This window comes from Rana temporaria, chromosome 13 (assembly GCF_905171775.1).
Source record: "Rana temporaria chromosome 13, aRanTem1.1, whole genome shotgun sequence".
Lineage (NCBI taxonomy): Eukaryota > Metazoa > Chordata > Amphibia > Anura > Ranidae > Rana > Rana temporaria.
In genome coordinates, this window is record NC_053501.1 from 52,397,727 (window position 1) to 52,423,451 (window position 25,725).

General features: G+C 49.4%; 1 protein-coding gene across 1 annotated transcript; it reads right to left on the bottom strand.

Annotated features, from left to right (window-relative positions):
* Positions 1–606: 606 nt before the first annotated feature.
* Positions 607–24,982, bottom strand: LOC120921143 (acyl-coenzyme A thioesterase 1-like). Its single transcript, XM_040333828.1, has 3 exons — positions 24,393–24,982; positions 9,788–9,990; positions 607–1,278 (listed from the first exon to the last, which is right to left on the bottom strand). The coding sequence occupies exons 1-3, from the start codon at positions 24,880–24,882 to the stop codon at positions 679–681; spliced, it is 1,293 nt and encodes a 430-aa protein (XP_040189762.1). The 5' UTR covers positions 24,883–24,982; the 3' UTR covers positions 607–678.
* Between the last annotated feature and the right edge of the window lie 743 nt (positions 24,983–25,725).

Below are 25,725 nucleotides of genomic sequence, written 5' to 3' on the forward strand. Positions count from 1 at the left end.
AATTTTAAAACTCGGCGGCCATACTTAACATTGGCTGCGCCTCATAGACCCAGGGGTAACTATACGCCGGAAAAAGCCGAACGCAAACGACGTAAAAAAAAAAGCGCCGGGCGGTCGTTCGTTTCTGAATCGGTGTAACTCCTCATTTGCATATTCGTCGCGTAAAAAAAAACGAAAGGCCACCTAGCGGCCGGCCTGGAATTGCAGCCTAAGATCCGACGGTGTAAGACACTTACACCTGGCGGATCTTAGGAATATCTATGCGTAACTGATTCTCTGAATCAGTCGCATAGATACGACCGGCAGGACTCAGAGATACGACGGCGTATCAGGAGATACACCGTCGTATCTCTTTCTGAATCTGGCCCTATGTGTGCATGGACACATAGGATAACATGATGGAGAGTTTATTGACAGTAGAAAAAAACTACAGCCAAAAACAGCTGCTGTAAAAACGTCCAAAAACGTCCAGTGTGCATGAGGCCATTTTAGAACCACCTAAAATAGCTTCCAGCATACATTGGGCAGATATAATTGTTGGGGGAAAAACTGGACACCCCAGGAGATAGCAGATGACTTGCAGACAAGAACAATCAAAATAGCAAATTACTTAAAATTGTATTTATTCATTGAGCATATCACAAATTGTACATTTGAGATCTTATTGACATCGGGTATTTACAGGTGGCTGTGTGCTGCAGTATTGGCTTTTAGTTGCTTTGAGAAAAATCTTAGGATCTTTTTCCATGCATCTTCTTGTGCTTTAGCATGTGCTCTAAGCTGACCTCCCCATAACATAGACATTCCCAATAGCTTGTGATAGGAAGCCTTGCACAGAGGAAAATAAGGAGGCTCCAACAGATGGCCAGCCCCAGGATAGCAGTATGATTCAACTTCCTTCTTGTGCTCTTTGAGACGTGCAACAAACTGCTTACTATATAATGCGCTGGGCCAGTTCTTGTCATCGAGACCGGATAAGAGGAGGAAGGCAGCAGAGGACCTTTCAGCCGGGATGAGGCACTCTTGAAACGCAGGGTCCATAGGGTCACACGTAGACTCTGAAATATCCACAATTCCAGCTTCTGTAAACTTAATCTTCTCAGGACTGAACCCCAAGCATGGGAGCACAAAGCCATCACATGGTAATGGGGCCATAGTGTTTGCATTGCAGCCACATATACTGACAACTGCCTTTATTCCAGGTAGGAATGTTGCCATTGTGATTGCTAGGTCAGCACCTTTAGAAAGACCTATAATTCCAATTTCTTGTTTTTTAACCTACAAAAACATTAAAGACTTTGTTTTAGTATTCCCTGTTGTACCCAAACACTTTCATCGAATTTTGAATTCTACAAAATCAGAACTAAAAAAAAAAAATAATAATTCATGGAATCACTTATTCACAATGCAAGCCTTTTTCATCACCAAGTACCGTATTTATCAGCGTATACCGCGCACTTTTTTCCCCTTAAAATAAGGGGGAAATCGTGGGTGTGCGATATACGCCGATACCCGCGCTGAGTTTGAACTGCGCCGCCGACATATACCGAGCGCAGTACACTCGGGTACATTCGGCCAGGCTCGGCTTCGCTCGCGCTCTGTGACGCCTCCTAGCCTTTATGCCTGAAAAGCCGAGCGTGCCCGAGTGTACTGCGCTCGGTATATGTCGACTCAGAGACAGCGCGGGAGGACACCACCGAGGCCGCAGACGGACGCCGGACTGGACAAGACCGCCGATGGACGCCGGGCAAGACACCGATGAGGGGCATTCAAACTGTAAGTATTTTTTTTTCTGAAATTTTCCTTCCAGGTTGGAGGTGTGCGCTATACGCGGGTGCGCGCAATACCCCGATAAATACGGTATGCTTTTTCCAGATGAATGAGGCACTGGTGATACAGCTCCGGCCTCACAGAGGCATCCTGGGAAGACTACATCATCAGTAATCCCCCCCCCCCCCCTTAAATGATGTTCCCTGTCATATGTTCTGGGATGCAGACCCAAAGTTCCAGGCAGAAAAAGGGAGGTCGCCACCATAAAAAGTATGGAGAGGAAAAGAAGAATAAGGTATGCAAGAATAAAAAGCCTGCATTTACAGTATCTCACAAAAGTGAGTACACCCCTCCCATTTTTGTAAATATTTTGTTGCATCTTTTCATGTGACAACACTAAAAAAAATAACTGCTACAATGTAAAGTAGTGAGTGTACAGCTTGTATAACAGTGTCAATTTTCTGTGCCCTCAAAATAACTCAACACACAGCCATTAATGTCTAAACCACTGGCAACAAAAGTGAGTACACCCCTAAGTGAAAATGTCCAAATTGGGCCCAAAGTGTCAATATTTTGTGTGGCCACCATTATTTTCCAGCACTGCCTTAACCCTCTTGGGCACCAGAACTTTACAGGTTGCTACTGGAGTCCTCTTCCACTCCTCCATGATGACATCACGGAGCTGGTGGATGTTAGAGACCTTGCGCTCCTCCACATTCCATTTCAGGATGCCCCTGAAATGCCCCAGATGCTCAATAGGGTTTTGGTCTGGAGTCCATCACCTTTACCCTCGGCTTCTTTAACAAGGCAGAGGTCATCTTGGAGGTGTGTTTGGGGTCATTATCATGTTGGAATACTGCCCTGCGGCCCAGTCTCTGAAGGGAGGGGATCATGCTCTGCCTCAGTATATCACAGTACATGTTGGCATTCATGCAGCCCCAGATCATGACACTCCCACCACCATGCTTGACTGTAGGCAAGACACACTTGTCTTTTGTGCTCCATACACGCTTGACGCCATCTGAACCAAATATGTTTATCTTGGTCTCATCAGACCACAGGACATGGTTCCAGTAATCCATGTCATGTGCATCATCTTTAGAAGAGATTTCCTTCTGGGACGACAGCCATACAGACCAATTTGATACAGTGTGCGGCGTATGGTCTGAGCACTGACAGGCTGACCCTCCACCCCACCAACCTCTGCAGCAATGCTAGCAGGACTCTTGTGTCTATTTCCCAAAGACAACCTCTGGATAGTGATGCTGAGGACGTGCACTCAATTAGTTTGGTCGACCATGGTGAGGCCTGTTCTGAGTGGAACCTGTCCTGTTAAACCGCTGTATGGTCTTGGCCACAATGCTGCAGGTCAGTTTCAGGGTCTTGGCAATCTTCTTTTAGCCTAGACCATCTTTATGTAGAGCAACAATTCTTTTTTTTTTTTCAGATCCTAAGATCCTTTTTTGCCATAAGGTGCCATGTTGAACTTCCAGTGACCAGTATGAGAGAGTGAGAGCTATAACACCAAATTCAACACACCTGCTCCCTATTCACACCTGAGACCTTGTAACACTAACAAGTCACATGACACCGGGGGGAGGGAAAATGGCTAATTGGGCCCAATTTGGACATTTGCAATTAGGGGTGTACTCACTTTTGTTGCCAGTGGTTTAGACATTGATGTCTGTGTGTTACATAGTTAGCCAGGTTGAAAAAAAGACACAAGTCCATCTAGTTCAACCATAAATAAAATGAAAATATATACAATCCCATGTACCCAAATCTATACCCACAGTTGATCCAGAGGAAGGAAAAAACCACAGCAGAGCATGATCCAATTCCTTCCTGATCCCAATCGGATACTCCCTGGATCAACTTTACCTATACATGTTAGTACCCAGTTATATTATGTACATTTAGGAAAGTATCCAGACCTTTCTTAACCACTGAACAACCGATGGCCGTAAATTAACGGCATGGGCTTAGTGCAGTGATATCTGAATGATGCCTGCAGCTACAGGCATCATTCAGATATCGGCATTTTCTGCTGGCGATTCTGCACACCATAAGAATGATTATAGCAGCTGTTCCGCCGCTTGATCATTCTTATGGGCGGCGAAAGGGGACGCCCCCCCCCCCCCTCCTGCCGCTGCTTTTACCAACTTACCTGTGCGATCGGTGAGTCAGTGACAGGATCCGCCGGCCCCGCTTATTGACCATAGAGATTTCTGGCGGACCAGATGGTCGCCGAAGTCTCTATGATCGCCGGAGGCGATGTTATGATGTCACGCCCGGCCTCTGCATTAAAAAAACGGCGCCGCCTCGGCTGGGAAGCCAGGATTGTTTTTTTTATTATTTTAGGCTTCCCAGCCTAGAGGTGAGATGTGAGGTCTTATTGACCCCATATCTCACTGTAAAGAGGACCTGTCATGTCATATTCCTATTACAAGGGATGTTTACATTCCTTGTAATAGGAATAAAAGTGATCACATGTTTTTTAAAAGTGTCAAAAATAAATAAATTTTGGTAAAATGAACAATACATTTTTTTTTTTTTTAAAGTGCCCCTGTCCCCGTGTGCTCACATGCAGAAGAGAACGCAAAGGTAAGTCCCGCCCGCATATGAAAACGGTTTTCAAACCACACATGTAAGGTGTTGCCCCGAACTTTAGAGCGAGAACAATAATTCTAGTCCTAGACCTCCTCTGTAACTCAAAACATGTAACCAGTAAAAAATTGTAAAGCGTCGCCTATGGGGATTTTTAAGTACCGAAGTTTGGCGCCAATCCGCGAGCGTGTGCAATTTTGAAGCGTCACATGTTAGGTATCCATTTACTCAGCGTAACTTCATCTTCCACGTTATGCATTATTTTTTTTTAAAGCATGAAACTTTTTTCCAAAAAAAACATGTTTGAAGAATTGCTGCGCAAATACTGTGCGAGATAAAAAGTTGCAATGACCGCCATTGTATTCTCTAGGGTCTCTGCTAAAAAAACATATATAATGTTTGGGGTTCTATGTAATTTTCTAGCAAAAAAAATGATGATTTTCACATGTAGGAGCGAAGTGTCAGAATTGGCCTGGTTGTCAAGTGGTTAAAGCAATCTCCTGAGCTGGCAAGAACCACCTCTGGAGGGAGTCTATTCCACATTTTCACAGCTCTTACTGTGAAGAAACCTTTCTGTATTTGGAGATTAAATATTTTTTCCTCTAGATGTAAAGAGTGCCCCCTTGTCCTTTGTGTTGACCGTAAAGTCAATAACTCAACACCAAGTTCACTATATGGATCCCTTATATATTTGTACATGTTGATCATATCCCCCCTTAATTTCCACTTCTCAAGAGTGCACAATCGCAAAAAGGGGCAAGGTCCTTAACCTGCATAATGGTCCGGGTCTTAAGTGGTTAAACTCTCCAGTTGAGTTATTTTGAGGGGACAGCAAATTTACACTGTTATACAAGCTGTACACTCACTACTTTGTATTGTAGCAAAGTGTCATTTCTTCAGCGTTGTCACATGAAAAGGTATAATAAAATATTTACAAAAATGGGAGGGGGTGTACTCACTTTTGTGAGATACGGGGCCAGATTCACAAAGAGATACGACGGTGTATCTACAGATACACCATCGTATCTCTGACTTACACTGGTCCTATCTATGCGCCTGATTCATAGAATCAGTTACGCATAGATAGGGCTAGATCCGACAGTGTTACAATGTGTTACACTGTCGGATCTTATTTTCGATTTAAAAATGGCGCCGGGGGCGTTCCCGCTGATTTACCTTGAATAATATGTAAATCAGCGAGATACGCAAATTCACGAACGTACGCGGACCCGACGCAGTCTTCTTACGACGTTTCCGTAGCGGCTTTCCCGTCGTATACTTACCCCTGCTTTTATCAGGCGCAGCCAATGTTAAGTATAGCCGGCGTTCCCGCGTCAAATTTGAATTTTCTAACGTCGTTTGCGTACGCCGATTCACAAACACGCGCGTCGCAAGTCACGCTCACGTCGAAACCACTGACGTCCTAGTGACGTCAGTGGGAGCAATGCACGCCGGGAAATTCCCCGGACGGCGCATGCGCATTTAAATCGGCGCGGGAACGCGCCTGATTTAAATAGTACACTCCCCCTAGCCGCGGAATTTGGATTCCGCCGGGGGATTTAGGATCCGCCGCCGCAAGTTTGGAGGTAAGTGGTTTGTGAATTACCCACTTGCCTCTCAAACTTGCGGGAGCGGATCTTAAATCACGTAGATCGAGCGGATCTATAGATCCGCTGATCTACATGAATCTGGCCCACTGTATTTAAACGTGCCTGTTTGTCATTAGCATTTGTAAAGGTTCTTTTTGTGTTATTTTATTATTATGATTATGGTGAAGTTCCTCTTTAAAGTGGTTCTAAAGCCTTAAAGTGGAGTTCCACTCTGTTGCGGTGTCTTCTGGTGAATGAGCGGCCCTGCCTTCTGTGTGTATCCCAGGAGGCAGCCATTCATAAAGCGATGCGTGAGTCGCGCATGCGCAGTAGGAAACTGGCAGTGAAGCTGTAAGGCTTCACTGCCTGTTTCCCTTAGTAAGGATGGAGGTGCCAGGACCGAGCGATCAATGAATGCAGCAGCGGAACTTGAGAGCGAGCCCATTTCTGTGGGGGCACCCTATGAAGAGGGAGGGGCCTGAAGTGCTGGCATGGGACCCCAAAAGGAGGAGGAGGATCAGGCCTGCTCCGTGCAAAACCACTACACAGAGCAGGTAAGTAGAACATGTTTGTTATTTCGAAAAAAAAAAAAAAAAAAAAAGATTTACAACCACTTTAAGTGCATTATCCACCAGTATGGCTATACCATGTGGGAAGTAAATATGCCTTTTTTGGAGGGGCAATTATTAATCATCTCAGGATTTGGCATCACTGCCTCATCCCAGATGACATCTATACTAAAAAAGGGGTTAGTGTATCTAGGGTAACAAGACCTCGGCGACTTCTCAGCCTGACTCAAAACCAGACTGTTATATCTGCACAACGACACATATACAACTACATCCAATGTTCATGGGCAGGGCCGGACTTACCATTGGGCTTGACTGGGCTCAAGCCCATGGGCCCCGCCCAATAGGGGGCCCCCTTTAAAAAAAAAAAAAAAAACATTTTTTTTTTTTTTTTTTTTTAGGGGTCCGGAGGCCCCCCGGGCCCCGGACGGCATCCCCCCTTTTTTTATTTATTTTTTATTAAAAAAAATGTTTTTTTTAATATATTTTTTATATATATATAAAAAATATATATATATATTTTTTATTATTATTAAAGGGCCCAGAGGTCTCCAGGGCCCCTGGATGGCAACCCCCTTTTTTTTAGGGGGTCCAAAGGTCCCCCAGGCCCCGGACGGCAACCCCCCTTTTTTTTTTCTTTTTTATTAAAAATTTTTTTTATATATATATATATATATATATATATATATATATATATATATATATATATATATATATATATATATATATAGGGCCCAGAGGTCTCCAGGGCCCCCGGATGGCAACCCCCTTTTTTTATATATATATATATTTTTTTTTACAGAGGTCCCCAGGGCCCCATGTGGCAACCCCCCATTTTTTATTTATTTTTATAAATGTTTATTTTTTTATTTTTGTTTATATATATTTTTTTTTTTATTAAAAGGCCCAGAGGGGCCCAGAGGCCCCAGGGCCCCAGATGGCAACCTCTCTTTTTTTATGTATTTTTTATAAATGTTTTTTTTTTTTTTTTTAAAGGGCCCAGAGGTTTCTTTTTTCTTTTTATTAAAGGGCCCAGAGGGACCCATGGCCCCAGATGGTTACCCCCTTTTTTTTACAGACCAAAAGTTTGGACACACCTTCTCATTCAAAGAGTTTTCTTTATTTTCATGACTATGAAAATTGTAGATTCACACTGAAGGCATCAAAACTATGAATTAACACATGTGGAATTATACAGAACAAAAAAGTGTGAAACAACTGAAAATATATTTCATATTCTAGGTTCTTCAAAGTAGCCACCTTTTGCTTTGATTACTGCTTGGCACACTCTTGGCATTCTCTTGATGAGCTTCAAGAGGTAGTCACCTGGCGCAGCGCCCCATCACTCTCCTTCTTGGTCAAATAGCCCTTCCCCCGCCTGGAGGTGTGTTTGGGGTCATTGTCCTGTTAAAAAATAAATGATGGTCCAACTAAACGCAAACCGGATGGAATAGCATGCCGCTGCAAGATGCTGTGGTAGCCATGCTGGTTCAGTATTCACTTTTGAATAAACCCCCAACAGTGTCACCAGCAAAGCACCCCCACACCATCACACCTCCTCCTCCATGCTTCACGGTGGGAACCAGACATGTAGAGTCCATCCGTTCACCTTTTCTGCATCGCACAAAGACACGGGGGTTGGAACCAAAGATCTCAAGTTTGGACTCATCAGACCAAAGCACAGATTTCCACTGGTCTAATGTCCATTCCTTGTGTTCTTTAGCCCAAACAAGTCTCTTCTGCGTGTTGCCTTTATTTAGCAGTGGTTTCCTAGCAGATATTCTACCATGAAGGCCTGATTCACACAGTCTCCTCTTAACAGTTCTAGAGATGTGTCTGCTGCAAAAGGTGGAAGAACCTAGAATATGAAATATATTTTCAGTTGTTTCACACTTTTTTGTTATGTATAATTCCACATGTGTTAATTCATAGTTTTGATGCCTTCAGTGTGACTCTACAATTTTCATAGTCATGAAAATAAAGAAAACTCTTTGAATGAGAAGGGGTGTCCAAACTTTTGGTCTGTACTGTATATATATTTTTCTTTATTTCTTCTTTTTTTTTGTAAAGGCCCCCCCCCGCTTCTCAATTTCAGGCGGAAGGACCCCCCCGGTTCTCTGCTCCAGGGGGCCCATGCCTTAAGCCACACCCGAACACTATAGCGGCACAGGGCACATTCTTTTCGTAGTATACACAATAGGATTATAAAAGACCTGGGGCACCTTTGGGTGCCTCAAGGAGAGTGGCAATGCAGCGCGCTGCGGCAAACAGTGGGTGTGGCCAAACTGCTCTTGCTGACATCATGGCTCCCCCTCAGTGATGCCAAACCTGCCCCCAGACATCGGCCCGCATCTCCCGAATGGAAACAGATTTTTGTGTGACTACCTCAGTTACTTGGGGAGCCACAGCCCAGTCTAAATAATGTGTCCGGGTTTCAGGCAGACTGAAACCCGGACACAAGATCCCAAACCCGAACTGTCCGGGTGATTCCTGGACAGGTGGCAAACCTAGCAAGGGGCCCCAAAATTCCTGATAGCCGCCCTGCGCATACCTCCCAACACGCACGGATTCTGCGGGACTTTCCCACACAGACAGCTTCTTCCCGCAGTCCCGCGAAAGGGTTAATTTTCCCGCACTGCAAGAGGAGGCAGCACGGAAGCAGGAGGAACCGGAGCGGTGTGTGGAGGACTGTGACTGCTGAAGGGAAGAAAGCCGACAGCCGGGCTAATGACAGTCTGTGGCCCCGGCTGTCGGCACAGGTGAGAGGCACTCCCCCCCCGCTCAACAACTGCAAAACCCCCCAGGAGGAACCGGAGCGGTGTGTGGATGTCTGCTTAAGGGAAGAGAGCCGACACATTCCGTGCACAGGTGAGAGGCACCCCCCCTGCTCAACAAATTTAATGCGCCCCCCCGCTCAACAACTTCAATTCGCCCCCCCGCTCAACAGCTTTAATGCTTTAATGCCCCCCCCCCCGCTCAACAACTATGATCCCCCCCTCGCTCAACATCTTCGACCCCCCCCCAATTCTCGGCTCCAGGGGGCCCCTTCAACACTCAAGCCCAGGGGCCCCCACCACCCTAAGTCCTGCCCTGTTCATGGGGATTAAGGCTCTATTCACATCTTTTTAATTGGCTTTTTAACACACTTTTTTGTGTGACCAGCATTGCATAAAAGCAGCACATCTATTCTTTATGGTGCACTGGAGAACCTTCAAAACCGGGTCATATTATTTAGAGATTGTATAGGAATACCTTTGGTTGCTGTTTTAAAAACTCCAAAGCTTCACCAAAGTAGTCCAGACGAAGCCCACCTAGATGGCTGGGGAGGTCGTCATAACCATAAAAGGCGAGTGCCATTGTCACAAAGCCATGATTGGCTAAGAGGCTGGCTCTGTGTTCCATGAGACCTCCCCCTGTTCCATACAGATCTATGATGCCAGGAAATGGGCCAGGTCCTATACAGGAGACAGAAGACATTCAACATTTATAAGTGTTTAGTGTAATTCATCTAGCTGGAAACAAATACCGTTGCGTATACCGCACACTTTTTTGCCCTGAAAATCAGGGCAAAATCGTGGGTGCGCGATATACGCCGATACCTGCTTTCCCGCGGCGAGTTTGAATACTGCGCCGGCATATACCGAGCGCAGTACACTCATGTATAGTTTGGCAGGCTCGGCTCCTCTCGCGCTCACGTCCTGGACGTACAGGACGTGAGCGCGAGAATAGCCGAGCCTGCCGACTATATACGAGTGTACTGCGCTCGGTATATGCCGGCGCAGTATTCAAAGTCGCCGCGGGAAAGGGGGGATCGAGCGGGGAGGATGCCGCAGAAGGACGCCGGACCCGACGAAGAGGACACCCGAAGCCGCAGACAGACGCCGGACCCGACGAGGCCGCCGATGGACGCCACGCAAGACATCAAAACTGTAAGTACTAAAATCTTTTTACAGGAATGTTGGGTCCACTTTAGGGGTGCGCGCTATACGCTGGAGCGCGCAATACCCCGATAAATACGGTAGATTTGATCAAGAGTTTCATCTACTAAATGTTCCTTAATATCGTTTTCTAACAATAATTAAAGCATACTAGGACAAAGGTAAAGATCCCCATGTCAGGGGGGGCGTGGCCTGGAGCGGCATGTAAGCGGACGTCTTTCCTAGCAGCTCCGTGATCCCTCTGTACAATCCTGCACCATCCTGCCATCCTGCCCCTATACACCGTCGGGTAACCTTGCTAATCCCTCGGGGGACCCCTTGGGATACTTTTCGGAGGAGTCTGGTGGATGGGAAAGAGGAAAAAACAGCCCGCGGCCAGGATGAATGTCACCACGCGCTCCGGCCATGATGGCCGCCGCAGCATCGCGCCACTCTCCTCTTTGGCATCTACGCCGGAGTTGTTTGCAGACGACCCGGAATCATCTCCCCCACCCTCTCCCAGGTCCTCCACCACGCCAGTGCTGCCTGCCCCTGGGTCGCCCAGCGAGGATGGCCTGGAGGAAGGCCCGGAGCCGGAGCCTACGCTGCTGGAGGTCCTTAAGTTACTGAAGGTAAACCATGCTGATACTATGGGAAAGATGGAGGAACTTAAGCTGGACATAACTATTATGCGCCAGGACATGCACAAGATGCGGGACCGCGTTAAGGAGACAGAGCGCCGTATCAGTGACCTGGAGGATAATGTGGGCCCCGTCCTTCCTACTGTTAAAGCCCAGGGTGTAAAACTTCGCGCAATAGAGGACAAAATGGACGATTTGGAGAATCGTTTACGCAGAAACAATCTGCGCTTGGTGGGCCTTCCTGAACGGGTCGAGGGATCCGACCCGGTGGCGTTCCTGGAGAGCTGGTTTACCCAGGAATTTGGGAAGGACTGCCTATCCCCCTGCTTTGTCCTGGAACGGGCCCACAGGGTGCCGGGCAGGCCGCTGCCTGCAGGAGGCCCCCCTCGTACTATGGTAATGCGCCTCCTTAACTACAGGGACCGGGACTCTATCCTGAGGGCCGCCCGGATTAAGGGGAGCCTAAAGATTAACAACGCATCGGTGTCCCTCTTCCCGGACTACTCCCCTGCGGTCCGGACCGCGAGAGCCAAATATCAGCATGTCAAGCAGAAGCTGAGGGAGAAGACCATCCAGTATTCTATGCTGTTTCCTGCTACGTTGAGAGTGGTACACCAGGGCCAGGTGAATTTCTTCCAAACCCCTGCCAACGCCTTATCCTGGTTTGAATCCCTGCACCAGCCTGGCCGTGCCTCGGACAGGGCATCCGATGGGTGATTCCTCTACTTTTGCTGTTTTATTTTCCATATATTCGTTTTTCTTACATGGGACAGCCCCCCTTGGGGCTTTTTTCTTTTGTTGAACTCCGCTCCACCAGAATGCCTCCGGGGCAGGAGGTTTTTCAGATACTCATCGTTACAAGAGGACTAAGGTCTCCTCAAGGTGACTGTGCTGCTATTATTCAGCCTAATACCGTTCTGTTTGAAACACGTTTATGTCAGTTAAGTGAACATTGACTGTTTCTAACTCGCTTGCTGGCGTGCCTGCGGCGGGCCATGTTCCCTGTGTCCACAGGTAGTTCGGGGTTAAAGCCAGCCCCGTGTTTTTTTGGGGGCCTGGCAGGGGTTAATTGTGAAGGGTTGCTGTTTAAGATGTGTACGTTTGGGAGTGTGATTGATTTCCTGCATGTGGTGTTGCGTGTTGTGTGCTTGTGTGTGTGGGTTTCTGGTCCTCTCGCTCCCCCCGCCTGTGCCCTGTCTGGGTCACTGTCACTTGATCCGCCTTGTGTCCCACTGTATTTAAAGCTTTAACATGTCTGTTGTAAAGTGTATTTCATGGAATGTTCGGGGGTTAAACTCTAAATTTAAGAGGGCTTTGTTGTTTGATTTCCTTAAGGCATACAACCCCCATATTTTATGTCTGCAGGAAACGCATCTCTTGGGTTCAAAGGTTATGGCATTGAAGAAATGTTGGGTTATGCATGGTTTCCATTCCACCTATTCTAGCTATGCACGGGGGGTTTCCATTTTAGTGAGGAGGGGTCTCCCTTTCTCCTGCGAACGGGTGGTGCTAGACCCCAAGGGTCGGTATGTGTTCCTCCAATGCACAGTGCATGCCACGCCACTACTGTTGGTAGTGGTATACGCCCCCCCCCCTGTAACGGCAGACATTTTTACAGACTTAAGTGTGCAATTTGCTACCTTCCCGGTTATGGCTGCCCTTATAGTGGGTGACTTCAACTCGGTGCTCGACCCTGTGCGGGACCGCCTGAGGCCCATCCCCTATGACTCTAAGCTGTTTAGTCAGTGGTGTGACTCCTTCGGTTATGTAGATCTCTGGAGGCTCAGTCATCCAGGGGCTCAGGAATATACATGCCAGTCCCGGACGTACCGTACTCTTTCCAGGCTGGACTATGCTCTGGGGACTCCGGATTTGATACCCAGTGTACAGACAGTTTCCCATTTACCTCAGACGTTGTCCGACCATTCCGCAATGACTGTGGAATTGGTGATGGGTCATAGACCCTCCTTTCGGGTGTGGCGGCTCAGTCCCTTTTGGGTCTCCGCGCCTGAATTTCAGGAACAGATCAGGCAGGATATGTCCCACTATTGGGGGGATAACGCTGGGTCGGCCTCCTTTGGTCCCACCTGGGACGCCTTTAAGGCGACGGTGAGGGGTTCATACATTTCTAACATCTCCAGTCATAGGAAATCCTCCCGGGCCGCTCTTTTGGCCCTGGAGTCCTCCCTGGAGAGGGCCAGGGCTCAATACTCTGCGCACCCCACCCCGGACTCCCACGGGGCCCTGGTGGGGGCGCACAGAGCCCTTGACCTTCACAGGGTGGATGTGACGCGGAAACAACAGCTATATTTGTCAGCTAGGATACTTGAGCATAGTGGTAAGAATGGCAAGATGTTGGCATTTCTGTCCCGCACGGAGTACGTGGATCGGACGATACCCCGTATTCAGTTGCCGGATGGCTCTGTCGCTTCGGACCCCATAGCAATAAATCAGGCCTTTAAATCCTTTTATGAAAATCTGTACGCCGCCCCTCCCCCCCCAGAAGAGGAAGAGACATTGGGATTCCTAGAATCTCTTCGGTTCCCAGTCCTAGAGGAATCACATGTTTCGATACTGGACAAACCCCTAACGGTAGAAGAGGTCACTGAGGCTATTCATTCACTTCCCCCAAATAGGGCTCCTGGGTTAGACGGCTTGCCCGCCGAGTTGTACAAAAACTACGCAGAAGAGTTGGCACAGAAGTTACACTCCTTGTTTGGGCAGGCCCTGCAGGAGGGTGAGCTCCCCTCCTCCATGTGTGAAGCCCTGATTGTGGTGCTCCCTAAGCCTGACAAGGACAAGTTGCTATGTGGGTCGTACCGCCCCATTTCGCTTCTAAACAGTGATGTGAAGGTGCTAGCTAAAGTTCTGGCCCTAAGATTACAGAAGGTCATTCTCCATCTTATTCACAGGGATCAGGCGGGGTTCATGCCTGGAAGGTGTACGTACGACAATATCCGGCGACTCTATTTGCACATTCACCAGGCTGAGGCCAAGAAAATGGGGGGTTTGGTACTGTCTTTGGACATACTAAAGGCCTTTGACACCGTCAACTGGTCGTTCCTGTGGGAGGCCATGCACCGAATGGGCTTTAGTGCCCGATTCATCAAGTGGGTCCGCTTGCTGTACACCAATCCCAGAGCCAGGGTTAGCACTAATAAAGATGTTTCAGATGTTTTTACTTTGCAGAGGGGTACCAGGCAGGGCTGTCCGCTCTCGCCACTCCTGTTCGCATTGGCCATTGAGCCTTTGGCTCTGGCGGTGCGACAGACGGCGGAGGTGGCTGGGATCTGTTACGGTTCCCTCTCTGAAAAGATATCTCTATACGCAGACGACGCCCTGATTTACCTCGACGGAACGGAGCGGTCCTTTGTCTCCCTGATGAGGGTGGTGGAGGAATTTGGGAAGGTCTCCGGGTTGAGAGTTGGTTGGGAAAAATCGGTTGCATTCCCTATAGGCCCTACGCTCGATTATTCCTACCTCTCAAGGTCCAAATTGTCCATTCAACCTACCTTTAAATACTTGGGGATAAATGTTAACGCAGACCTGTCTTCCTACGAAACTCTAAATGTTACCCCAATTGTTACACACATGGAGACTAGGCTCAAAACCTGGACCTCCTTGCCACTTAACCTTATTGGCCGGGTGAACATTTTCAAGATGATTTACCTTCCAAAATTTTTGTATGTGTTTCGGGCATCCCCAATTTTTTTGTTAAAGAAACTTTTTAAAAAACTTGACTCGATCCTTTTCACCTTTTTATGGCAGGGATCGAGCCCTCGCATGGCCAGGGCCTCTCTCCAGGCGCCTAAACTGGAGGGGGGTCTGGCTTGCCCTAACCTACGTCGGTATTTTATAGCCTCTCAACTAACGTATGTCTATGATTGGTTCCTGGAGGCCTCCCCATCATGCTCCACTGCTCTACTGACTGCTCAAGTGGGCTCCAGGGACTCGTTGGTCGACGACCTCCTCAGGTCGAGGGCAGGACGATGCTCCCGTTATGCTCCGACAGAGGTAGGCTGGTTGGCGTGGCACGAGGGCAATGACTTGCTCACTGACTCAGGCGGGGTATCTCCTAAGGCCCCCCTATGGTATAATGCAAATTTCCCTGAGCTCCTGGACCATCCCGACTCTGGGTGGTGGACCCGGGTTGGGATCACGCGTGCTTCCCACATTTTTATCAATGATCGGTTTCTCTCATTTGAAGAAATGCGGGCTCGCAGTGGGATACAGGTGAAATTTCTATTCAGATACATTTCCCTCCGCCATGCGGTTCGGGCACAGTTTGGGGGTTTGGCCCAGGGGCTCACAGAATCGCCTCTGGAGGCTCTCATGTCATACTCAGACATAGAGAAATTGGTCACAGTGTTCTATACACGCCTACATTCTGTGGGGGTTGAACCTTTTCAAATTGCCCAAAGAAAGTGGGAGGTGGATATTCCGGGGCTGTCCGAGGAGGGATGGGAGGAGGCTTCGGAGGCGTGCTTCCTTGATCTCATAGGCTCTAATGATCAATATATACAATTTAAGTTCATCCACCAATTGCACTATACCCCTGCCAGGTTGGCCCGTATGGGTCTGAATCCCAGTGCTTCCTGCCCCAGGTGTGACTCCACGGAGGCCAACTATTCACATATGTTTTGGTCATGTCCAGCTGTTTCACTATATTGGAAGGATCTATTTTCTTTTTTTAAGGACACTTTACACATCTCTGTTCCCCTCGCCCCGGAGACCGGATTGTTGGGGGTGCTAAATGACTCTGTACCTTCCACCCATGCTCGAACTTTAATACGAACTGTTCTATTCTATGCCAGGAAACTGATTTTGTTACATTGGAAAAGTGCCTCGGCCCCGAATATCCAAATGTTGTATCGTATGGTGAATAAGGTATTACCTATGTTTAAGTGTATATATAAGGGAAGGGCCTGTCCCAAGAAGTTTTACAAAATTTGGCAGCCCTGGTTGGACATAGCGGACTCCTTTTGGGGGGACACCCCTCTCTCTCAGCCATAACTGGCTGTGGGCGGGGGGGGGGGGCTCCGGGCGGCCTGGGCTGGGGGGCATGGGCGTGGGGGGTGAGGGGATACGAGGTCAGTATGGATGTATGAGGGTGTGAGTTGGAGTGAATGTCGGAGGTGTATGGTATGTTATGTTTCTATCTGTTCCTTGGCTGACAGCCAAATGTTTGTGCCGGTGTACCAGCTTGGGCTCAGGCTGGGTCACCTGGTGACAAAATACCCCTCCGTTGAGGGATGGTGCAGCTATGCCCGGGAGGGGATGGGGCATGGGGGTTTGGATTGTTTGTTTCTATGCCACCTAATGCTGACTTTGTGACAACTAATGTTCCCTTTCTTCCTTTCCGGAAGTGTATGTCAATGTAAAACCAATAAAAATTGTTTTAAAAAAAAAAAGATCCCCATGTCACATTTAAAGGGTCACTAAAGGAAAAAAAATTTTTTAGCTAAATAGCTTCCTTTACCTTACTGCAGTGCTGGTTTCATGTCCTCATGTTCATTTTTGCTCTAATCCTTCTCTGTTCTGAACACTTCCTGGTTGTCTTTTTCCTGATGAAAAAAGTAATGGGAGCTTTCTCTCTGTGGTCACTAATCAAGGAGGTGTGATTACTGTGTGTCTAAAACCCCTCAACACCAATCAGTTTCGTTTTACAAACCATCACTGCCCTGTATTGGCTCTGTACATCACAGAGCAGGAAACGGCATGCAAAAACTAAACTGAAACTGTAGGTACATTATATGATTGCTTTTTATCTATTTTTAATCATTTTTAAAAGGAATCAGTTAACTATTATGTCTCTATACCCTGTAAACAGTCATTTCAGCAAAAAAAATGTTTTCCTTTACAACTCCTTTAATGAAACAGATCCATGTGCATGACGTGAGATGAATGTTAGCCTCAGCCCAGACTCCAGCCAGGCTACGGCTCCAAGCCTCTAACGCATTTTGCTCCACCATTTGGAGCTTAATCATGGGGTTCCCCATGATTAAGCTCCAAGTAGTGTAGCGGAATGCGTTGCTGGAGTCTGGGCTGAGGCTGCCATTCATCTCACTTCATGCACATGGATCTGTTTCATGAATTGCGACATAGGGATCTTTTCCTTTAACACTGCTGCAGCTTGGAGCTAGGACACGCTCCTTATCCCTGGCTGCAGCTGTCTAGTTGGACTTTACCTCTCTACCTAAGCGGCACCTAAATTTTGTCTTTTTAGGTCATACTTAGAGCTGCACGATTAATCATTATCGTGATTTTTTTTTCCACCTTGCAATCTTAACAAAGCATTTTCCTGATTCTTTCTATACAGAGAATTCTCTGCTGAAGCCAACAGCTGTAAAAAAAACAAAAAACAGGCAGTCTGCCAAGTATCACAACATTCCTCAGCCGCTGAGATAACTATAAGCATTGTAACATTTTGTTCTTTAGATCAAATGAATGAACTTCGGTCTGTAAATGAGAGAAGTTTAACCACTTAAAGACTCAGGGCTAGATTCAGCAAGAATTTACGCCGGCGTATCTATTGATACACCGCGTAAATTCAAAGCTGCGCCAGCGTATCTTCTTTCTGTATTCAGAAAGCAAGATACACCGAAATTAGGCTAAGATCCGACTGGCGTAAGTCTCTTACGCCGTCGTATCTTAGTTGCATATTTATGCTGGCCGCTAGGTGGCGCTGCCGTCGATTTCAGCGTAGAATATGCAAATGAGCTGGATACGCCGATTCAGAAACGTACGTGCGCCCGGCGGATTTTTTTTACGTTGTTTGCATAAGGCTTTTTCCGGTGTAACGTTACTCCTGCTATATGAGGCATAGCCAATGTTAAGTATGGACGTCGTTCCCGCCTCTAATTTTAAAAATTTTACGTCGTTTGCGTAAGTCTTTCGCGAATAGGGCTTTGCGTAAATTATGTCCACGTCGAAAGCATTGATTATTTGCGACGTGATTAGGAGCATGCACACTGGGATACGTTCACGGACGGCGCATGCGCCGTTCGTGAGAAATGTTATTAATGTGGGGTCATGTTTTATTTGCATAAAACACGCCCACCTCTTCAGAATTTTAATTTGGCGCGCTTACGCCGGCAGATGTACGCTACGCCACCGAAACTTAGGGCGCAGGTTCTTTGTGAATCCAGCCCCAGCCTCACTAAGTTACGGCGGCGTAGCGTATCGATGCAGCCTTAGACACGGCTCCTTTACTTTCTAGAGCCTCAGTCTCTGCTGTGGTGCTGAGTCGCCTGATTAGGCTAAAATGCTGGTCTAGGGACCAGGCATCTAAGAAGGCTCTGGAAGATTTGCCCTTCCAGGGGGAGAGGCTATTTGAAGCCTCGCTGGATGACATTATTAAGAATGTTACTGTTGGTAACAGTAAGCTGCTCCCACAATCCAGAAAAAGTAAGGAGCCACGCTGTAGGCCAGGGACCTCCTTTTCTGCTCAGAAGCGATTTTTTTCATCCGCCCGGGTCCACAGGTAAGCGTTCCCAGGCCGACAAGGTGCCCGCTGAGGGACAGAAGCGTCCCTGGTTTCGCAAACCAAACAAGTGTGCAAGCAAATCTACGGCTGCATGAAGGTGGGGGACGCCTTCGGGAGTTTGCAGCTCGATGGACCTCCCTCCTTTCAACCAGTGGGTTTGCGAGGTGGTGTCATCAGGATACAAGATAGAGTTTCTTTCTTGTCTGCCAAACAGGTTTTTTCCCTCCAACCTTCATCTTCTTCCGGCGCATCGGGACGCCCTGTTTGGGGCAGTGTAAGACCTGCTGAGGCGCGGGGTGATAGTACCTGTGCCATCGCCCGAAAGGTTTCAGGGATTCTACTCCAATCTGTTTGTAGTCCCAAAGAAGGATGGGGTCCGTCTGATCCTGAATCTCAAGGCCCTCAACTGCTTTGTAAAAGTTAAAGGGTTCAGGATGAAATCAGTTCGCTCTGTGGTCGCTGTACTCCATCCGGGGGATTTTCTGGCGCCCTTGGACAACAAGGACACATACTTGCATGTCCCCATATGCGTCAGGCATTAGAGGTTTCTGCGGTTTGTGGTCTGGGTCGACCACTACCAATTTGTAGCTCTCCCTTTTTGGCCTGGCATCGGCACCAAGGGTTTTCACCTAGGTGCTCGCCCGATTCTGCCTTTACTGAGACAGCGAGGAATCGTAATCATGGGCTATCTGGACGATCTCCTTCTGAGAGCAGCTTCTGCTCCAGAGGAGAATGTGGCGATAGCCAGTCAAACTCTTTGGGAGTTTGGCTGGGTACTGAACCTCCAGAAGTCGGTCTTGGTGTCGACTCAACGCTTGGAGTACCTGGGCTTGATTCTGGACTCCTCCTTGGAGATTCTGTCCAAATGAGACAAGTCTCCGTTGTCTCTGGCTTGTCAGATTCGGGTGAGCCAGCTAGTCAGGGATTCCCTGGTCTGGTGGCTGAGGTCTCCTGCCCTTCAGTCCGGGAAGTCGTTTCTTCCTCTTTAGTGGATGGTGATCACGACGGATGCCAGCCTGACCGGTTGGGGGGGAGTTTGGGGCGTACAGTCGGCACAGGGTGGCTGGATGCAAGAAGAATCCCGCCTGCCGATCAATGTGCTGGAACTTCGGGTGATCAGGTGCCTCTCCACATGATCACGGAGGCTGCAGGGACTCCCAGTCAGGATCCAGTCGGACAATGCCATGGCGGTGGCGTATGTCAACCATCAAGGAGGAACGAGGAGCTAGGCTGCAGCGTTTGAGGTCGCTCACATGCTGCGGTGGGCAGAGCGACGCATGCCGGCTCTATCAGCTGTGTACATTCCGGGCGTAGAAAACTAGCAAGCAGACTACCTAAGTCAGCAGTTGCTAGACCAAGGGGAATGGTCGCTACATCCGGATATATTTTGACTACTTTGCCTGAGATGGGGCACGCCAGATGTGGATCTCCTGGCTTCTTGACTTGAATCGGAAGGAATTGAGGTCCGTGGCCAGGTTCAAAGATCCCTGGGCGGATGCGGCAGACGCATTGGTGGCTCCATGGGGGCACTATCGGCTGATTTATGCCTTCCCCCCCGCTTAAACTTCTCCCTCGTCTGCTTCGCAGAGTGGAGACCGAGGGGATTCCATGATTCTAATTGGCCCAGATTGGCCTCGGCGTCCCTGGTGTACCGACATAGTTCGGATGGTGGCGGATGTTCCTTGGCGACTGCCAAAGCAAGAGGAACTTCTGTCGCAAGGTCCTATACTCCATTCCGCTTTACAATCGCTGGCTTTAACGGCATGGCGGTTGAAAGTCAGATGCTAAGGGACCGAGGTCTGTCAGATTCGGTAATCTCCACCATGCTGAGGGCACGAAAGTCAATTTCTCTGAAGATTTATCATCGCACGTGGAAAGCCTACATCTCTATGTGTGAGGAGATGGGGTGGCGTCCGCGTACATATTCGGTTTCCAGGGTCCTGCTATTTTTTGCAGCGGGGAGTGGATCAAAAACTTGCCTTAAGCACCATTAAGGGACAGATACCAGCCTTGGCTGTCTTTTTTCAGCGATTTAATAGTTCATATTAGTTATTATTCGAATTTTACTGATTTTCTTACATTTTTTTTCCGATTTTTGGAAATTCAAAACTCCAAAATTCGAAAATCTAGAATTTAAAAATGGGAAATTTGGAAGATTTGATTCCAAATTCCGAATTTTTTGAATTTCCGAATTTTTAGAATTCCGAATGAAAAAACGAATGAAACGAAAAAAACTATATTTTTGGCAGTTCACATGTCTACTGGGGAGGAGAAAACAGGGGGGAGGGGAGCACACAGGGGGAGGGGGAAGCACACAGGGGGACACTGGGAGAGGGAGAGCACACAGGGGGAAGAGCACACAGGGGGACATTGGGGGAAGCAAACAGGGGGGCACTGGGGGAGGGGGAGTACACAGGGGGACACTGGAGGGGAGCACACAGGGGAGGGAGCACACAGGGGGGGAGAACACACAGGGGGACACTGGGGGAGGAGGAGCAAACAGGGGGGACACTGGGGGGAGCACACAGGGGGACAACACTGGGGGGAGCACACAGGGGGACAACACTGGGGGAGGGAGAGCAAACAGGGGGACACTGGAGAGGAGCACACAGGGGGACACTGGGGGGGAGCACACAGGGGGACACTGGGGGGGAGCACACAGGGGGACACTGGGGGAGGGAGAGCACACAGGGGGACACTGGGGGAGGGAGAGCACACAGGGGAACACTGGGGGAGGGAGAGCACACAGGGGGACACTGGGGGAGGGAGAGCACACAGGGGGACACTGGGGGAGGGAGAGCACACAGGGGGACACTGTGGGGGGGGGGGGACCAGAAGAGATGGGCCTTCCTCCCCGGGCCCATGGGGGGGCCCCAATACATCTGTACCCGCCCCCCCTCCCTCCAATGACAGCCCTGGTGTCTATAAAAAAGCTTAACTCACCCGATAATAATACCGCTAACGGTGCGTTGCTCCCGCCAGTCCCTACTCTCTTCTCGTCCGTCCCAGGTGATGTTGCGATGCGTACAGTACAAGCACCTGCGGCGGACGGGAGGGAAGGAGGGGCTGGCGGGGAGCAGTGCGCCATTAGCTGTATTATTACAGCCGCTTCACCACCGCCACTATTGCCGCCACCATCATTACCACCACAGCCACCATCATCATCGCCGCCACCACCACCACCACCAACACCAATGTTAGGGGTGCATCAACTGACATCAATGTTGGGGGTTGCTGCTCCATGTCATACCTGGTGACCCCAATCTGTCATAATGTCACACCTAGTGACCCTGATGTTCTTCCGTGTCATCCTTTGTGACCCTGATGTTCCTCCGTGTCATCCTTTGTGACCCTGATGTTCTTCCGTGTCATCCTTTGTGACCCTGATGTTCCTCCGTGCCATCCTTTGTGACCCTGATGTTCCTCCGTGTCATCCTTTGTGACCCTGATGTTCCTCCGTGTCATCCTTTGTGACCCTGATGTTCCTCCGTGTTATCCTTTGTGACCCTGATGTTCCTCCGTGTCATCCTTTGTGACCCTGATGTTCCTCCGTGTTATCCCTTGTGACCCTGATGTTCCTCCGTGTCATCCTTTGTGACCCTGATGTTCCTCCGTGTTATCCTTTGTGACCCTGATGTTCCTCCGTGTCATCCTTTGTGACCCTGATGTTCCTCCGTGTCATCCTTTGTGACCCTGATGTTCCTCCGTGTTATCCCTTGTGACCCTGATGTTCCTCCGTGTTATCCTTTGTGACCCTGATGTTCCTCCGTGTTATCCTTTGTGACCCTGATGTTCCTCCGTGTCATCCTTTGTGACCCTGATGTTCTTCCGTGTCATCCTTTGTGACCCTGATGTTCCTCCGTGCCATCCTTTGTGACCCTGATGTTCCTCCGTGTCATCCTTTGTGACCCTGATGTTCCTCCGTGTCATCCTTTGTGACCCTGATGTTCCTCCGTGTTATCCTTTGTGACCCTGATGTTCCTCCGTGTCATCCTTTGTGACCCTGATGTTCCTCCGTGTTATCCCTTGTGACCCTGATGTTCCTCCGTGTTATCCTTTGTGACCCTGATGTTCCTCCGTGTTATCCTTTGTGACCCTGATGTTCCTCCGTGTCATCCTTTGTGACCCTGATGTTCCTCCGTGTCATCCTTTGTGACCCTGATGTTCCTCCGTGTCATCCTTTGTGACCCTGATGTTCCTCCGTGTTATCCTTGGTGACCCTGATGTTCCTCCGTGTCATCCTTGGTGACCCTGATGCTCCTCCGCGTCATCCTTTGTGACCCTGATGTTCCTCTGTGTCATCCTTGGTGACCCTGATGTTCCTCCGTGTCATCATTTGTGACCCTGATGTTCCTCTGTGTCATCCTTGGTGACCCTGATGCTCCTCCGCGTCATCCTTGGTGACCCTGATGTTCCTCTGTGTCATCCTTGGTGACCCTGATGTTCCTCTGTGTCATCCTTGGTGACCCTGATGTTCCTCCGTGTCATCATTTGTGACCCTGATGTTCCTCTGTGTCATCCTTGGTGACCCTGATGCTCCTCCGCGTCATCCTTGGTGACCCTGATGTTCCTCTGTGTCATCCTTGGTGACCCTGATGTTCCTCTGTGTCATCCTTGGTGACCCCATTCCCATGTCATTCTTGGTTTCCCTGATGTTCCTCCAGGTCACACCTGATGAACCAGGGGTGGACTGAAAACTCATGGGGGCCCCCGGGCAATAGAAGATTATGGGGCCCCCGGGCCTACAGATGGTCACCAAGCCAGGAGGCAGTGCAGAGGCGGGGCAGCTAAAATCTTAGGGGCCAGATTCAGAAAGCATTTACGTTGGCGTATCTCCAGATACACCGCCGTAATTTTAAATGTGGGCCGTCGCATCTTTGCGCCGATTCACAAAGCGAGATACGTCCAAAAATATGGCTTCAGCCGTCCCAAGTAACTTGCCTACGCTGGCATATCGTGGGCGCATAGTTACGCTGGACGCTTTTGGCGTTCCCATTATAAATATGCAAATGACCTAGATACGCCGATTCACGAACGTACTTGTGCCCGGCGTATTAATATACGCTGTTTACGTAAGGCGTAACTTTACCCCTCATAAAGCAGGGGTAAGTCATGTTAAGGTATGGACGTCGGAAACGACCGTCGAAATTTACGTTGTTTACGTAAGTCATACGTGAATAGGGCAGTGCGTTGGTTACGTTTACGTCGTAGGCAGTGTTCGACGTATCTTAGGCATTCTAGCCGACGTGATTTTGAGCATGCGCACTGGGATACGTCCACGGACGGCGCATGCGCCGTTCGTTCGGCCCCTCATTTACATGGGGTCAGGGCTCATTGTAATACAACACGCCCACTGCCTTGATAATTTGAATTAGGCGGGCTTACGCCGGCCCATTTACGCTCCGCCGCCATAACTTAGGGCGCAAGTTCTTTCTGAATACGGTACTCGCCTCTCTAAGTTACGGCGGCGTAGCGTATATGAGATGCTCTACGCCCGCCGAAAGTTACGCCATTCTTTCTGAATCCGGGCCCAGGATTTTCACATGAAAAGCATGTTGTTATCGGACATATCAGGGACAGATGTAAAAAAAAAACACAGATTTTTTACATACCGTCCCTGGTTTTACTAAACCTGGCCACCCTGATGGGGCTCCCTAGTGGCATGGGGCCAACGGGCAGTGCCCGAATGGTCAGTGCGCCCCCTGTGATGAACTTGATCCCCCATGTCACACCCAATCACTCATGTCACACCAAGTGCCCCCGATCCCCTGTCCTGGTGACCCCGATGCCCCCCTGCCCAGGGGGTCACTCACCAGGCGGTATGAAGAGAGTGGCCCGCACTCTGCCCTCCCTCACCGGGATTCTGCTGACTCCTTCCCTCAGGAAGCTCCTCTCCTGGACGGCAGTGCTGAGCACATCTCCGGCCGGCTCCTGGTGGAGGGAGAAGCGGACAGTCAGGGGTCTCCTCACGTCCTTCTTCGCCATTCTCCTCACACCATTCCGGGGCTCCAGAGCCCACAGGGGCCCCTCCGCTTCTACTCCGGTGAACGTGCCGCCCTCCAGCGCCGGGCTCCGGCTCAGCTTCAGCTCCCCTCCGCTCCCGGCTCGGTACCGACCCAGGGAAGTGAACGACTCCCCGTCGTCATCGGTCAGCTCGGTGCGGAGAGACACCTCCTGCCCGGGGATCAGCCCGATCACTTCTAACCGGAGAGGATCATCGAACAGGCAGCGCTCCGGGGACACCCGCAACTTTACCGAGCCGGACATGGAGCACCGAGCCTGGGAGAGAGCAGAGCCGGACATGGGGCGGGAGAGCCGCACCGTACACTGAGCTCAGAGCCGACTTCAGCATGGTGCCCTTTGCCCGGTGTAGCAGTAAAATCAGTATCCAGTACGGGGCACACTCACACCCCCGCCGTTGTGTCACTACAGGAACAGGGCATGGACAATGATCGCTGTCCCCAGTACAAGGGGGCGCAAACAAACTAAAGAATAACAAACATCAATTGGAGCTCAATTTTTTTTGGGGGGGGGGATTTGTTGGGCGCAAACAAACTGAAATTTTGGGGGGGAAAAAACATCAATTGCAGTCACTGTGCCCATCAAACGCAGCCACTGTGCCCATCAAACGCAGCCACTGTGCCATCAAACGCAGCCACTGTGCCATCAAACGCAGCCACTGTGCCCATCAAACGCAGCCACTGTGCCATCAAACGCAGCCACTGTGCCCATCAAAAGCAGCCACATTGCCATGAAACGCAGTCACTGTGCCCATCAAACGCAGCCACTGTGCCCATCAAAAGCAGCCACTATGCCATGAAACGCAGTCACTGTGCCCATCAAACGCAGCCACTGTGCCCATCAAAAGCAGCCACTATGCCATGAAACGCAGCCACTGTGCCATCAAACGCAGCCACTGTGCCATCAAACGCAGCCACTGTGCCCATCAAAAGCAGCCACATTGCCATGAAACGCAGTCACTGTGCCCATCAAACGCAGCCACTGTGCCCATCAAAAGCAGCCACTATGCCATGAAACGCAGTCACTGTGCCCATCAAACGCAGCCACTGTGCCCATCAAAAGCAGCCACTATGCCATGAAACGCAGTCACTGTGCCCATCAAATGCAGCCACTGTTCCCATCAAA

Bases quoted from the DNA above. Each gene is read 5' to 3' on its own strand.
- LOC120921143 (XM_040333828.1), bottom strand. From the start codon at position 24,882: ATGTCCGGCTCTGCTCTCTCCCAGGCTCGGTGCTCCATGTCCGGCTCG. The intron at 9,991-24,392 runs GTGAGTGACCCC...TCTCCTGTATAG, and splicing joins CACTCTCTTCATACCGCCTG to GACCTGGCCCATTTCCTGGC. The intron at 1,279-9,787 runs GTATTCCTATAC...ATGTTTTTGTAG, and splicing joins TTTTAAAACAGCAACCAAAG to GTTAAAAAACAAGAAATTGG.